Source organism: Nannobrachium achirus (assembly GCF_963921795.1).
Source record: "Nannobrachium achirus genome assembly, chromosome: 20".
NCBI lineage: Eukaryota > Metazoa > Chordata > Actinopteri > Myctophiformes > Myctophidae > Nannobrachium > Nannobrachium achirus.
Genome location: NC_137827.1, coordinates 55,743,031 through 55,760,264, shown reverse-complemented (window position 1 = coordinate 55,760,264; position 17,234 = coordinate 55,743,031). Strand labels below are relative to the sequence as shown.

The following is a 17,234-nucleotide window of genomic DNA, read 5'->3' as shown; positions in this document are numbered from 1 at the left end:
TTGGTGTGTTTGTGAATGCGTGCTGAGGAGTGACTGGTGTGAATGGTATGAGTGGTGGCTGTGTGTGATTGGCTAACCTCTAGGTGGAACTAGGTGGTGATTGGCTCCTGTGGTCTATAAAGATGGCTGACTCCAGTTCCACAGATATGTCTTCCTCCTAGCCAGCCTCAAAACACCAGTCCCCTGTTCTTTGCTAGTGTTTTTAGCTTTGTTAGTGTGTTTTAGAGTTGGGGTTTTAACAGTGGGTTAGTGTACAGTCAATTGGTATGGTACGGGGTGGGTGGCCTTTCTTTTGTCGTATGCATTTGATTATTTGTTTCTTAAGTTAGGTAAGAACTCTGTCTTTCTGTTGGGTGCAGATAAGCATAGGCTTTTAGTTTTGAGTATGAGTTGTATGTACAGGGACTCGTTTTTACTAACTTTGTTAATAAATCTTAAAAACACATTTTGAGACTTTTAAACTGGTGTTGCTGTGGTTGTGTTATGGGACTGGGAAGGTGGGAGTCCACCTTTTTGCATTTCTGGTATTAACCTACTGTCATACAGTATCTGTTAGCATTCTTTTAATTTAGCCTCGTACCCGCCCTCTTCCGGTTGGTCGTTTACTAGGCTACTTTTAATTAGCAGTGTATAATGAAATGTAAAAGTGGTGGTGGTTTTATCTCAGGCCTAAGAAAGGTTGCCCAACCCTGTTCTAAGAATATACAGGGGGGCTGTGGGCAACCAGAAAGGACCGCAAACGTAAATGTTTTGCTATTTTGTGAGCAGAGGCAGTTCTTGAGACTACAGAAAATACAATAAGGCCACCTTGAATGAGCCTTCAGTAGTTGTGGGCACTTTTTAGTTTAGCTTGTGAAATTCAGGGTCAGGCTCTGATGGGACAGTGGGTCTCAGTTTGCCCAATTATCTAGAGGGGATCATAATATACACATGAGTGCTAGACATGAACAAACATATAAATACAATTCCTGGATAAGACAAGAGTGACGGCCCTGCCCCTCTGCCTCCACTGTAGGCCTGCCGGCAGCCTCAGTCATAGACTGTATAAAAGATATGGACAAAGCGAAGCCATTGGTTTCTATGCAGCGCAAATGACACAATATGGGTCCTTGGCATGGGTGTTGCCATCATAGATTGTAAAGGCACCAGAGGATGCTATTGGCTGCCAACGGTCACGTGCAACCGCAGGGATACATGGGAGAATGTGGTCGGAGCCTCCCGAAATACAGCACACGAAGAAGAACACAGCCGGCTGGTATTAGTTTAGTTGGCCACGCCCCCCGCAACTTTATCTTCAATTTTAACATAAATGGGACCTTATTTTCACAAAACGCATATAATCGTGATTGAAAGGCAATTTTTAACTAGAGATAGGAACCATAAAGTATTTATGAAAATGTTAATTAAGGTTAGAAAACTAAAGGGGAAAATGAATGGGGTCCAATGGAGAACAATTCCTTTTGCGATCGGCCGGGGGGGGAAACAGCGCAACTAGCGGCCAATCATAGGAAGTTTTAGTTCCGTATTGGAGTCATTTTAAATCGGCGGAACTATGCCCCTGGTTTTGATTGGTTTATCTCCTGGTCCACATGAAGAAAACCCAGGTAATATTTCCTCTTTCTACTCTAGGTTCAGATGGAGCGGCCTCCAGCTACCACGTCAAACAGTTGGAGGAACAGAACGGCAGACTGAAGGAGGCACTGGTCAGGTACATCTGCCATGTCTTTGTCACGTTTGTGTTATGCAAGGGGGCGCGGTGGCGCAGTCGGTAGCGCTCCCGCCTCACAGCTAGAAGGCCCTGGGTTCGTTAAGAAAAGAAGCCCACTTGTCTGAGTTTACCTGGTGAACACTACATTAAAGAAAACCATGTCAATGTGGAAAGAATTGTGTGTGTTTCTACTTCATGTGAACGTGAATCGTCTAACCCATTCAGAACGGGTACACATAGTGTATCATTATTTTATGCTTTAACTATTGAAAAATAGCAGATATGCAAGCTCACAGCGCGGCACCGAGTGCCGCGCTGCGAGCTTGTAGATCTGCTATTTTTGAAAAATCTTTTGAATCCTTCTAAGATTTTTTGAAAAACGTATGTTTCTATGTCAGCAATCTGGCCAGCCATCGTCCAAGAAAAGGTCCTTTTCACTTAACTGGAGCTCAGTTAGTCTGTTCTTGAGAGACTACTATGTCAGTGGTTCTCAAACCTTTTCATGTGAAGGACCCCCAAAATGATATTTATTTGGCCACGGACCCCCATCTCAAAATATCTAGTTCCAGGGACCACCCAGAAGCAAAATTTGAGTTACAAACGTTCGCTTTGAAAATACATATATTCAAAGATTTTTGTACACATTTTCGCGACTTTTTCAAAAATAGCAGATCTACAAGCTCGCAGCGCGGCACTCGGTGCCGCGCTGTGAGCTTGTATATCTGCTATTTTTCACTGGTTAAAGCATTCAATAATTCTAGAATTCTAGAGCCTAAACGGGCTTATCCTGTGTGTGTGTGCGTGCGTGTTCGTGCGTGCGTGCGTGCGTGCGTGCGTGCGTGCGTGCGTGCGTCAGGATGCGTGACCTGTCTGCGTCAGAGAAGCAGGAACACCTGAAGCTCCAGAAGCAGACGGAGAAGAGAGGCGTGGAGCTGGACACCCTGAGGAGCCAGAGAGAGAAGCTCCAGGAGGAGATGAAGATGGCCGAGAGGACCATCGACGAGCTGAAAGAGCAGGTCAGGAGCCCCCTGCTGGCCTGTGTCAGCGTTTCTCGACCTTTTCAGCCCGCGACCCCCAACATAATCACATTTGAATTGGGGACCCCCCCACCCTACGAGCACTAAGAGTTGAGGCATTCCATTTTGTATAACACAGTTCTATTGTGAAAATAGCCGATCTACATGCTCATAGATGCAGCTATTTTCACAATTTCTGACTCTAATATTTGACAATTTGGCCTTTGTTTAACTCATACCCTGCCAAAAAATATGTTTCTATGATAAAAACGTCTTTAAAACGTCTTTTTCACTATGGACCTCCCTGCCAGACGTCTTCTGAACGTCTTTTTTTTTTAAATAATAAAAAAATAAAAATAAAAAAAAATTGAAAAAAAATTTTTGGACCTCCAACAGAGTACTAGGCATGATCGCGATCGCGAAATTGCATGTTTAACCCCCATACCAACCCCATCTTTCAAACATGGCAGCCATGTTTGTTTACATTTGAAGAAAACATAAGGGCTCCTTTCTCCTGAATGCCTGAACGGATTTCCAAGCGGATTTTTTTGTTTGAAAGCTGTGAAAAGCATGCACATGCATAGTGCATGATCTGTGCACGAATGTGTGCACCAGCGTGCACACTATTTTTTTAACCCTTTGTTGGCGAACCGGCAATATAAGAGGTCATCCCACTTTAAATATGGCACCGACTGAGTTAATTTGTCATTTTAGAGGTGTTAAAAAGTGAGAGACAGCCGTGGACTCTCTGCGTCCACGTCTGAGACGCGTCTTATGACGCGTCTGATGACGCGTCCGTGCTTAAATAGCGGTCAAGACGCAGCTTTGTGTCCAGGACGGAGCTCCCGCGGCTCAAGACGTGAAACCGCGGCTCAAGACGCGATTCGAGTCAAAGGACGGGGCTTTGACACTACAATCGCGTCTTTTCGCGTCTTTTCGCCAAAAGACGCGGCTTGGATCGCGTCTTTGAGCCCAAAGACGGAGCTGGGACACTACAATCGCGTCTTCCGTCTCATGACGCGTCCGTGCTTAAATAGTGGTCAAGACGCAGCTTTGCGTCCCTGCACGGAGCTTGCGTCTTCTAGACGGCTCAAGACGCGATTCGAGCCGAAAGACGGGGCTTGGACACTACAATCGCGTCTTTGATCCCAAAGACGTGGCTTGGAGGCTACCGCGTCTGGCTGGAACTCGGAGCGGAGTCAAGTTCATTGAAAATAACGGGGCCGTATGTTTTGACGCGGCGCCTCCGTGAGGCCGATGAGGCTAGTGTGTGTTCCCCTTCAGACGTCTGCTGTCTGCTCTCCGTGGAAAAAAAAAAAAAAAAGGGTGTCTATTGTATGTATTTTTTGATGGAGAATTCAAATATGACCTTCTTTTTTGCATAGGACAACTCTAACCTGCATCAATTGGTATTTTATGATTGCCAATTGTACCCTATCCATCTAAAAAAAACAAATTGGATCTCTATTGTATGTATTTTTTGATGGAAAATTCAAATATTACCTTCTTTTTTAGATAGGACAACTCTAACCTGCATCAATTGGTATTTTATAATTGCCAATAGTACCCTATCAATCTAAAAAAACAAATTGGATCTCTATTGTATGTATTCTTTGATGGAAAATTCAAATATTGCCTTCTTTTTTAGATAGGACAACTCTAACCTGCATCAATTGGTATTTTATAATTGCCAATAGTACCCTATCAATCTAAAAAAAACAAATTGGATCTCTATTGTATGTATTTTTTGATGGAAAATTCAAATATTACCTTCTTTTTTAGATAGGACAACTCTAACCTGCATCAATTGGTGCATCAACCTTCTCTCTATCTATCTATCTATCTATCTATCTATCTATCTATCTATCTATCTATCTATCTATTTATACTTCACCTTTAGTCAAGAAGAGAGTTCAGCCTCAGGAACTTGCACACCTGGAACTGTGTCATGACTGTGTCATGGAGCTAAGCAGAACTATGTGAAATACTCACAATGAGTCTGATGGACCAATCAGAGTGGTGGTGGGGGGAGGGATCAACAATAGACAGAAACTGGATAATGCTTTGTTAACTGTCCCACCTAAGTCCCTGCTAGTCTGAACAAATCACCTTCCCTCTCAGAACACTACTACTACTACTACTACTACTACTACTACTACTACTACTACTACTACTACTACTACATTTATATAAAGCTGCTCTTGCATTTGAATTCAAGTCTGACACAAGTTAAGGTTAACTTAGGTAGTAGTTCATTTTGCTGGCTTTTGTGTGTGAGTGTGTAGGCCCACAAATTATTATAATTGTCTGTCATTAAGTGACTCAAAGGGAGACGTCTAATGGGTGTTTATTATTTTAATATTAACTGTGGGAAGATTATATATATTTTATTTTGCACTTAAAGTGTTGTGATATTATTCCTGAAGGAAGAGGGGTATTTTCACAGCCCAGGCTTTGAACCTAAATGCTGTTTACATGCTCTATAAATATTTATTTCTATATAAAACTCAGTTGTGTGGAGTTATTGTGTGCCTTTTATTGTAGCTAAAGAGTCCATTTGTTCACTAGACATTAAGTCAAGGTTACTATTTTGAGTTGAAGCCAAGTGTTTTATTACTTTGTGGTTTAACATTATTTAAAAGGCAAATTCATTGTTATGGTTACTTTAGAAGACTGCTTTTGCATTCATGAGTTATAAAGAGAGCCAAGCTAATTCAAAGAGTTAAGTTAAAGGAACACAAAACGTGACTTAACTCACAGCTGCCATTGGACAGACAGTTATAACATACTCTTATCTTTCACAGAACAGACAATTATCATTTAGTTTATCTATTTGAGACATGTAGCTGCTCTAGGGGAAATAGAGCATTAATTTGGGATCAGCCTATTCAATTGATAATGACCAATGGGTGCCAGTTTCTAAGTAGTTAAGCATATTACCATAACAATATATGTGGCCTAGACATGGATATTGCCCACTCAACTCGTAATCTACAGAAATGTCCACCACATCACACAGTATAAAACCTAGTAGAGAAATCTGCCTTCTCCTGTATTGTATTAGTGACATTCATTAATAAATAGTAAAATAACAGGACAGAGCAGAACAGGCCTCTGCTGTGTCTTTATTATGGGTGCATTCCAATGCAAATGGATACTCTGGAACAATCTGAAACAATGTATCTTTCCTGTGGCTGTTATAATGAACACAAACAGATCAGAACGTAATTTAACATTAACCAGTTACATTTATCATACAACAATGTAAGGGATGGATTCCTTTCTATTGTGTGAGTTACTTAAATGCTGATCAATATGTGAATCTGGCTCTTATCAGGTGGGTGTTTTCTCTCCCTGGCCTGTGCTGTCCTCAGTTAAACCAAGACAGTGCTGTTGTCACCAATGTGGAAAAAGCTTCAGCTCAATTTATTATCTCAAAGTAGACCAGAAAATACACACAGGAGAGAGACCATACGGCTGTGTCCAATGTGGGGAAAAGTTCAGTTTAATGGCTGCTCCGAAAGTGCACCAGAGATTTCACACCGAAGAAAAGCCTTACTGCTGTGAACACTGTGGCAAACGTTTCACTGTAAAATCTAGCCTCGTACAACACAAGAAGATTCACACTGGAGAGAGACCTTACTGCTGTCACCAATGTGGGAAAAGGTTCACTCTGAAGACGGCTCTGAAAAGACACCTGAAAATCCACACTGGTGAGAAGCCATATACTGCTGTCTCCAGTGTGCGAAAATGTTCAGTGATATGCATCATCTTCGGTGTGAAATCTCTGGTGCACTTTCGGACTATCTTTTCACCACATTGGACACAGCCGTATGGTTTCTCTCCTGTGTGAATTCGTTCATGTATTTTGAGATAAGACAATCGAATAAAGCTTTTCCCACACTGGTCACAGCAATAGGGCTTCTCTCTAGTGTGAATTCTCTGGTGTTCTTTTAAAATCCCCTTTTGAACAAATCTTTTCCCACACTGGTCACAACAATAAGGTTTCTCTCCAGTATGTGAACGCTTGTGATCTTTTAGCAAAATACTTCCCACAATGTTCACAGCTGAATGGCTTCTCTCCTGTGTGTATTTTCTGGTCTACTTTGAGATAATAAATTGAGCTGAAGCTTTTTCCACATTGGTGACAACAGCACTGTCTTGGTTTAACTGAGGACAGCACAGGCCAGGGAGAGAAAACACCCACCTGATAAGAGCCAGATTCACATATTGATCAGCATTTAAGTAACTCACACAATAGAAAGGAATCCATCCCTTACATTGTTGTATGATAAATGTAACTGGTTAATGTTAAATTACGTTCTGATCTGTTTGTGTTCATTATAACAGCCACAGGAAAGATACATTGTTTCAGATTGTTCCAGAGTATCCATTTGCATTGGAATGCACCCATAATAAAGACACAGCAGAGGCCTGTTCTGCTCTGTCCTGTTATTTTACTATTTATTAATGAATGTCACTAATACAATACAGGAGAAGGCAGATTTCTCTACTAGGTTTTATACTGTGTGATGTGGTGGACATTTCTGTAGATTACGAGTTGAGTGGGCAATATCCATGTCTAGGCCACATATATTGTTATGGTAATATGCTTAACTACTTAGAAACTGGCACCCATTGGTCATTATCAATTGAATAGGCTGATCCCAAATTAATGCTCTATTTCCCCTAGAGCAGCTACATGTCTCAAATAGATAAACTAAATGATAATTGTCTGTTCTGTGAAAGATAAGAGTATGTTATAACTGTCTGTCCAATGGCAGCTGTGAGTTAAGTCACGTTTTGTGTTCCTTTAACTTAACTCTTTGAATTAGCTTGGCTCTCTTTATAACTCATGAATGCAAAAGCAGTCTTCTAAAGTAACCATAACAATGAATTTGCCTTTTAAATAATGTTAAACCACAAAGTAATAAAACACTTGGCTTCAACTCAAAATAGTAACCTTGACTTAATGTCTAGTTTACAAATGGACTCTTTAGCTACAATAAAAGGCACACAATAACTCCACACAACTGAGTTTTATATAGAAATAAATATTTATAGAGCATGTAAACAGCATTTAGGTTCAAAGCCTGGGCTGTGAAAATACCCCTCTTCCTTCAGGAATAATATCACAACACTTTAAGTGCAAAATAAAATATATATAATCTTCCCACAGTTAATATTAAAATAATAAACACCCATTAGACGTCTCCCTTTGAGTCACTTAATGACAGACAATTATAATAATTTGTGGGCCTACACACTCACACACAAAAGCCAGCAAAATGAACTACTACCTAAGTTAACCTTAACTTGTGTCAGACTTGAATTCAAATGCAAGAGCAGCTTTATATAAATGTAGTAGTAGTAGTAGTAGTAGTAGTAGTAGTAGTAGTAGTAGTAGTAGTAGTAGTAGTGTTCTGAGAGGGAAGGTGATTTGTTCAGACTAGCAGGGACTTAGGTGGGACAGTTAACAAAGCATTATCCAGTTTCTGTCTATTGTTGATCCCTCCCCCCACCACCACTCTGATTGGTCCATCAGACTCATTGTGAGTATTTCACATAGTTCTGCTTAGCTCCATGACACAGTCATGACACAGTTCCAGGTGTGCAAGTTCCTGAGGCTGAACTCTCTTCTTGACTAAAGGTGAAGTATAAATAGATAGATAGACAGATAGATAGATAGATAGATAGATAGATAGATAGATAGATAGATAGATAGATAGATAGATAGATAGATAGAGAGAAGGTTGATGCACCAATTGATGCAGGTTAGAGTTGTCCTATCTAAAAAAGAAGGTAATATTTGAATTTTCCATCAAAAAATACATACAATAGAGATCCAATTTGTTTTTTTAGATGGATAGGGTACAATTGGCAATCATAAAATACCAATTGATGCAGGTTAGAGTTGTCCTATGCAAAAAAGAAGGTCATATTTGAATTCTCCATCAAAAAATACATACAATAGACACCCTTTTTTTTTTTTTTTTCCACGGAGAGCAGACAGCAGACGTCTGAAGGGGAACACACACTAGCCTCATCGGCCTCACGGAGGCGCCGCGTCAAAACATACGGCCCCGTTATTTTCAATGAACTTGACTCCGCTCCGAGTTCCAGCCAGACGCGGTAGCCTCCAAGCCACGTCTTTGGGATCAAAGACGCGATTGTAGTGTCCAAGCCCCGTCTTTCGGCTCGAATCGCGTCTTGAGCCGTCTAGAAGACGCAAGCTCCGTGCAGGGACGCAAAGCTGCGTCTTGACCACTATTTAAGCACGGACGCGTCATGAGACGGAAGACGCGATTGTAGTGTCCCAGCTCCGTCTTTGGGCTCAAAGACGCGATCCAAGCCGCGTCTTTTGGCGAAAAGACGCAAAAAGACGCGATTGTAGTGTCAAAGCCCCGTCCTTTGACTCGAATCGCGTCTTGAGCCGCGGTTTCACGTCTTGAGCCGCGGGAGCTCCGTCCTGGACGCAAAGCTGCGTCTTGACCGCTATTTAAGCACGGACGCGTCATAAGACGCGTCTCAGACGTGGACGCAGAGAGTCCACGGTTCTTGCTGTAAAAAGTCCTTAAATTGTCACTTTAGAAATGTGCAGATACCCTCTATACACTTAAACTATATGTTGGTTTGTTTACCGTTGAGTGAGAAAACAATGTTGCACATTAAGTTAATCATCTTGGGACCCCCCAAAATAATGTGGGGACCCCCCTTGGGGTCCCAACCCACATGTTGAGAACCACTGATATAGGGCAGTGTTTCTCAAACGTTAACATTTCAAGGTCTCCCCTTAACTCTGACCACATGAACCATAACGGGTCCATTTGTACACTGTAGGAGTTACAGACTTGTAATGCTATTTTCAAAAGATTTTTATCCAATTCATACATTTGAGAACATGTGAAATGCGACATTTTGCACAATGACTACTTTCTACTTTTGGTTCTTTAAAGGGGAAGACCACCCATTTTCAATGTTGAACTATTTCATTAATATACCTCAGAGGAGTTGTGTGGAAATAAAAAAAAAGTTCCCCCTCTTCTGTGTTGCCTAGAACTGGAGGATTGATTTTGGGGTTTGTATTGTAAAGTACAACTTGATGACATCACACATTGTACTTTACAATACAAACCCCAAAATCAATCCTCCAGTTCTAGGCAACACAGAATGGGGGGAACTTTTTTTTTCTATTTCCACACAACTCCTCGAAGGTATATTAATGACATATTTCAATATTGAAAATGGGTGGTCTTCCCCTTAAAGTAGAAAATGTGTGAATACCCTTTCCACCGCTGTCTGTGTTCCAGGTGGACGCAGCCCTGGGGGCAGAGGAGATGGTGGAGACTCTGACCGAGAGGAACCTGGACCTGGAGGAGAAGGTCCGGGAGGCCAGAGAGACTGTGACTGACCTGGTGAGTAAAAAAAAAAAAAGAAGATTTAGTTTTAGTTATAGTCTTTTTAATAAAATGTAATTTAGTTTTTGTCATAATTTAGTCACCTGAAACAAGTAGGTCGGGGGTGGCTTATTGTCGGTATCAGCCGGTAACACGCGGGAGTCTGTCCCCGTTACAATGCACTAGACCCCTGGGAGATGGACTGCTGAGGTGGAGCGCCACACCTACCATCAGCTCCCAGTACTTGCCGCACAACTTGCCAAGCCATGCTACTCGTACGCTGAGTTGGCGGCCTACTTTTTTTGTCATAATTTAGTCACCTGAAAAGTTTTAGTCTACAGTTGATTTAGTCGACTGAAATGTATTTTGGCAGGCCTTGATGGCATCGTAATGACAGATCTACAAGCTCACAACGCGTCGCAGCTTGACGCATTGTGAGCTTGTAGATCTGCTATTTTCTGCACACAACACCTGAGAGCAACCAAACATAAAATGACTCTCTTCTCCACTAGTCCCTCCCTAACGTGTTAATCTAGTTTTTATTTTGTTGACGAAACTGTCAATATATTAAGTCCTAGTTTTAGTCATCACATCATATTTTTTATTTAGTTTCGTCAGTGAAAAAAACACAGTCGATAAACATTTTCCGTCATAGTTTTAGTCGACAAAATCAACACTGTGAGTGAACACCTCCAGCAGTTATCTCCTGTACAGAGAAAAACAACAAAAAGGAAGCACTATCTCTGGAGCACTTACGCAATCCAATTTTGGATTGTTTTTAATACAATCTAATTCATCTAAACTCAGGAAACTCAGGCCTCTGCACACAGAGACATCGGGAATAACTCAGGCTGGCAGTCAATGAGTTCTCCATTACTTACGTACAAGAAGTCTACACAATTAGAGAATGTAGAATATTTTAAATTTTATTTTGATCAACATTTACCTGTTTTATCCCTCCTATGGTACCAACATCAACACCAGCATGGAATTGTGGACAAAATCTTATCCAACGGCAGCAAACTGTCTCAAATGCTGAATAAATAATGGTCCTTGATGTGAAAAGGGTTGAAAAGCACTGCTCTGCGTGGATCTTATTTAAAAGTGACGTTTAAGAGTGAAATGGCAAATGACAACGGAGAGTTGACTGAAGAGGAAGGGGCTGGCACAACCGAACAGAGTGAACTGGGAACAGACAATGGAGAGTCTACAGCCATGGACTCAGCCATGGCTGGCCAGAACCATGAGTCAACCAATGAGGAAGAACAGGCCCCATCACCCCAATCCTCCTCTTTCTCCCTATCTCCAATGCCTCTTCTAGAATTCACGAATGGAATGAATGAACTTATAAACACTGCGATTAAAATGACCCCGGCCAGACGTCCGGTCAAAGGCCCGGCACCACAACCACCACCGGCCAAACGCCCGGCTCCACAACCACCATCCCAAACGCCTGAAATTGACCCCGCCGTGCCCCAGAAATCTGTGGCCTGGGTGCTTTCGCCCCCACCCATCCCTCCACGACCACAACGACAGAAGACCCGGGCCTCCCAGCTGGACAATACGTTCAGCCGTTGATGTCAGCTGGGTCCGATATTATTCCCAGCAACTAACGTATCTGGACCCGATGCTCCTCTAGGCGCTTTTATTAAGCAGGCTCACAACATTTCTACTGTAATTTCAAATAGAGTGTCCAGGACAAGCAGTGGCTCTGCTAATTTAGCTAACTTAACTTACATTCCCTGTAGGGGCTATAGTACAGTAAAATGTCACAAAATAAACCTGACACTTTTTAACATCAGGTCACTTTTAAACAAGCCCTCCTCTGTAAATGATATAATCTGTGAAGAGAAATTAGATATAATCTTTTTAACAGAGACATGGCTGGGCACAGATGGAGCTTTTGCACTTGGCGTCGCCTGCCCACCAAACTATCACTTTATTCAATCAGTGCGCGAACACTTTATTCAATCAGTGGGAGAACTTATTTCCGCTCATGGTGTGAATTTCCATTTCTATGCTGATGACACCCAGTTGTACCTTTCGGTGGCTCCGGATGACCCCTGTGCTCTAGACCCATTGCTGACGTGTGTGTCTAGTATAAAATGCTGGATGAGTGAGAACTTTCTCAAGCTAAATGAGGACAAGACAGAAGTTCTCATAATAGGTTCTACTGCCCAGAGAGAATCAATAATAAATAGACTTGGTAACCTGGCTAAAGAAAGTAACACATCTGTAAAGAACCTGGGGGTGATCATTGATGCTGAATTAAATTTTAATACACACATTAATCATGTCACGAAGATTGCCTTCTTTCACCTTAGAAATATTGCACGAATTAGAGCCTATCTGTCGCTGAACGATGCAAAAACGCTGATCCACGCTTTTGTTTTCTCTCGGCTTGATTACTGCAACGCACTACTCTCTGGTCTGCCAAAGAAAACAACTGACAGATTACAACTTGTTCAAAATGCAGCAGCCAGAGTTTTAACAAAAACTAAGATAAGAGAACATATTACTCCAGTTTTAGCGTCGCTACACTGATCTCCCGTTTGTTTTTAGGATTGATTTTAAAATTATTTTACTTGTTTATAAAGCTCTTAATGGTCTGGCACCTTCGTACCTCTATGACTGCCTGCATAGATACGTTCCAACCCGCCCACTCAGGTCCTCTAGTGCAGACCTACTTGAGGCGCCAACAATGACATATAAAAAATATGGTGAAGCAGCTTTCTGCTTCTATGGACCGACAGCTTGGAATAAACTCCCACTACACCTAAGACAGGCAGCCTCGGTGGATAGCTTTAAAGCACAGCTCAAGACCTATTTCTTTACTCTTGCTTTTAGCTGATTTATTTTGTATTCATTTTTTAAATCCCTGTGCTGCTATTGACGTCCACACTGCTCTGAAATTGTTCTTCAATGTTCTATGCTTTTATTTTTTCTTGCTTTATTGTAATCATTTTAATTATTTATTTTTTATGTTAAGCACTTGTGCTTCATTTTATGTTCTGTAAAGCACTTTGAGCTGCACTTCATGTCATGAAAGGTGCTATACAAATAAAGTTTTATTATTATTATAATTATGAATGTTGTTGCTGAGTCATTTCATTGTTTACCAAGGTCAATAATAATGTGCTGCTCTCTGGCGTCTCGTGTCGCTGCCTTCATTGTCTGAAATGGACTCAAGCACTTCTCTGTGATTGACAGATGATCTTGCTTGGCACAAAATGCGTTGATAATATAAAACTGGGCCGTATTCCATTCGTGGCTTGAATTAAAACTTGCCATTGAATTACCCTTGAGCAAGACTATCAAAGCCTAACTGGTCCATTGACACTGTTTAGTGTGGCTAGTACGGCTACAACTGTTTTCTAACTATACAGTATGGCATACAGAAACAACTAATTTAGGGAGATAAAAAGGGGTAAAAAGCAAACGTATAGTGTTGAAACTTGAGCAAAAGATATGCATTTGACATCTAACAAGAGCGGGTGGACACCAACTACAGCCACCGCAGTTGAATGAATGAATGAATGAATGAATAGTTTATTTCGATACTCCTTGTGAAACATTACAAGAATCGTATTTCTTTTAGCCTGATCAGAAAGGCATAGAAAAGGTATAGGCAGAGGCTTGTAGCTTATTGATGCCTATCCTTCTGCAGTTGTTGTAGTTAACTCCTTTACTGCTTCGGACGTTCCCGTTCGCCCCAATTTTGACGGCGGCGCGATACCAATACGGCTCGTTCTTTTTTTACCTTGTTTTGATGTCTGTAAGCTGATGGGGGTCGCGCCGCCGTGTACAGTACAAACATCTCCCTAATGCTGCTCTCTGTTTGGCTTTTAGGCTTTTAAGTTGCACATGACAGATATGACACATGACCTAAATATACAAAGAAATTACTGACATATTTGACAACTTTAAACTTAAAAAAGAACTTTGATAGTGGAAATAGCCGATCTGCTATTTCCACTATTTCTGACCTTTTTTTTTAAATATATGAACATTTTTAAACATGGAAACGATTATGACGATTATGAAAAATAATCACGATTATTTAAAAAAAAAATCACGATTAGACGATTATGCAATAATTGTGACAGCCCTGTTTGGTTGCGAACAGGAAGCCATCAATGAGATGAACGACGAGCTGCAGGAGAACGCCAGGGAGACGGAGCTGGAGCTCAGGGAGATGCTGGACCTGGGCGCCGTGCGCGTCAGAGAGGCGGAGAAACGCGTGGAGGCCGCACAGGAAACGGTGGCCGACTACCAACAGACCATCCAGAAGTACCGTGAACTCACCGCTCACCTGCAGGTACTGTACAGCCAGAAAACAACAAGAGCCAAGAGGCTTAAAGACCCAATGAAATTACTATTTTGGGTATTTTATTTTGAAGTTTTAGTTTGAAAAGGAAGCCTGTGTGTTTCTGAACCTATCCGAGGGGACCAGCCCTTCAGGCGATGGGATTTAAAATCTGAGTTATGGGAGTAATGGGAGCCAGCAATGGGAAACAAACAGGTGAATGTAATCAAAGGTTCATTTATATTCAAAAACTCTATCTATGTCATCACTTTTTGAATTTCTGTTCACAGGAAGTAATTAAGAATGGCTTATTTAGGGACCTTTGATATAAATATACACAAAAATTGTTTATTTTCTATTTTTTGGCATCTAGTGTTAGGTATGGCCACATTATCACTACAGATATGCTCTAAAAGTGTGAAAAACATGTTTTTAGTTTCACCCTGTCTTTAAATACATGCTTGGCCGTGGCCCAGCTCCCCTCTACGGACAATCTCAGTTGACTTTGGGTGTCTTTTAGTGGTTGTAGTTCTTATGCTTTCGTGAACATTTACTTTCGCTTACCTGTGAATGTTCTGTGAGAGCTCTTGATTTCTATCGAGTTATTTAGTGTTTTTTTTACCTGATAAAAGAGACTCAATTATAAAGATTATGCAAATGGTATAATCTGATTCTACCGGTAATCTCAAAAGGATTTATAAACTAAACAAAAACGGGACTCCACAGTAGAAACTCGTTGTCAGAAAAGCTTGACAAGCAAGAAGACGGCTCTCCGAAAACCTCAGAATGTCTTCCTACAGCGTGATTCAAGATTATTTGCATTAAGTCCTGAGGGACATTTGTCTTCTTGGACATGCATGCTGTTACACAACATACAACAGGACAATAAAAAAGAAAGTATAATGCAAACCACACAAATGCTGACATACAGTTAAAGTGCATACATTACACTACATTATAGTGCCAAACACCATACTAACGGCCTGAGTTCAGCAGAGTAACGGATAGTGGAATGAATGAATATTTGTATCTGTTCAGATGTCTTTTCTTGTTTTTTCACTGGGACTCTGCAGTGTCTCATCACTTTCCATGTGGTTGGTACAGGAGGTGAACAGAGAGCTGACCAGCCAACAGGAGGCCTCTGCAGAGCTCCAGCAGCAGCCGCCTGCAGAGATGTTCGACTTCAAGATCAAGTTTGCTGAGACAAAGGCCTACGCTAAGGTCAGTCCTGATGAGAGATGGCCCAATGTGTTGAGCAAGGTTATTATAGTAAACGAAAACTAACTAAAAAACGAAAACTAGAATGGAAAAACGTTAACTGAAATAAAACTAAGCTTAAAAAAAAAAAAAAAAAAAAAACTGAAACAGTATTGTGTGTTTACAAAACTAACTAAAATAAACTAAAATTATAGAGAAAATCTCCTTAGTTTTCGTCTTTTGTGGAAATAAAAAATAAAAAACACCAGTTGGTGAAGTCAAAGAGAGAAGTTGTATGTCTCAACATTCCTGCCACTCTCAACAATATGATGTTTTGTTGATTTTCTTTATTAGACAATACTTTTTTCCGGAGCTTTTTTAATCTCACCCCTGACAAATACCCCATATTACGCAAAAGACTAAAACTGACACTAAAACTAATAACTAAACTAAAACTAAGCATTTCCAAAAAATGAAAACAAAACGAAACTACCAACCTCACTTTAAAAACGAATTAAAACTAAACTGTAATTGAAAACAAAACCTCAAAACTAATAAAAAATAAAAACTAATGTAAATGATAACCTTGGTGTTGAGTCCTAGGGCAGGCAGTGGGCGAAAGTGACTAGGTTAATTTACTCAAGAACTGGCCCTTTTGGAGGTACTTGGGTATTTCTGTTGTTTGAAACATTACAGATCCATCTAAAAAAAATTGAATGTGTAAATAGATTTTCTTGAAAGTTTCATATATTTTTTGATACTTTCATATATTCTAGATACATTGCCCATTCAGTGAATTATTTCAAAGCTTTTTTGTTAAAACTTTGAATCTTTATGGCATACAGCTAATGAATATCAAAAGTCCATATTTCAAAATAGGGGCTGTTAAGTCTGACATCATTTTGTAGGCAGAGGAGAACTTTTGCCCCCCAAAAAAGCTAATCTTTTTTACAATTTTTACTATTTACTAATTTTTCTTCTCTTTGTTGCTGAAAGGAAAGTGGTAGAATTATACTTTAGTCGTTATTTTTGTCTCGGATCTGTTGAAATAGCGAGGGACAGATATTGACAATAAATCTGCTTGGAGGTCTGACTACAAAATGATGTCACAGCTTAAAAGCCCTCAAAACAAGGATTTATAATAGAGCAATGTCAACCTTCTGAAGTCATAGTAGCTTGAAGTCCAGTGGGAAGTTTCTGTGGTCAGTTATGATATGAGGTTCTATGACATCTGCAATGCTTTTTTTTACACAATATCCTAATTTTCTGAGATGGATCTGTATATTTCTACTCCACTACATCTCAGAGACTTTCATGAGATTTAGATTGTACTTTTATTTGACCATGTTTGACATGTGTATTTACTAGTTGCTAACTTGCTATGCAGATTTAGATTATTATTATTACAAGTTGGTACTTCAGCTTTTCAATTAGGTTGAGCTGGTAGATCTGCTATTTACATTTGAAATGGGACATTTTGCATAACGAGTGCTTTCTACTTTTTCTACGTTAAGTACATGTTGATGCCAATCATTTTGCACTTTATACTCAAGTAACCTTTTGAATTCCGGACCTTAACTTGTAACAAAGTATTCCTGTATTGTTGTATT

The 17,234-nt window shown here is 40.5% G+C and overlaps 1 protein-coding gene across 1 annotated transcript in view; it reads left to right on the top strand.

The window, feature by feature from the left end:
* Positions 1 to 2,565: 2,565 nt before the first annotated feature.
* Positions 2,566 to 17,234, top strand: part of LOC308306255 (dynactin subunit 1-like) — a gene marked incomplete at both ends in the record, with an annotated part of 49,486 nt that continues 34,817 nt past the window's right edge. The window contains 4 exons of the mRNA XM_080751155.1: positions 2,566 to 2,748; positions 10,035 to 10,139; positions 14,248 to 14,439; positions 15,532 to 15,648. Coding sequence (XP_080607281.1) covers positions 2,566 to 2,748; positions 10,035 to 10,139; positions 14,248 to 14,439; positions 15,532 to 15,648 — 597 coding nt within the window. The remainder of the gene's footprint in view (positions 2,749 to 10,034; positions 10,140 to 14,247; positions 14,440 to 15,531; positions 15,649 to 17,234) is intronic.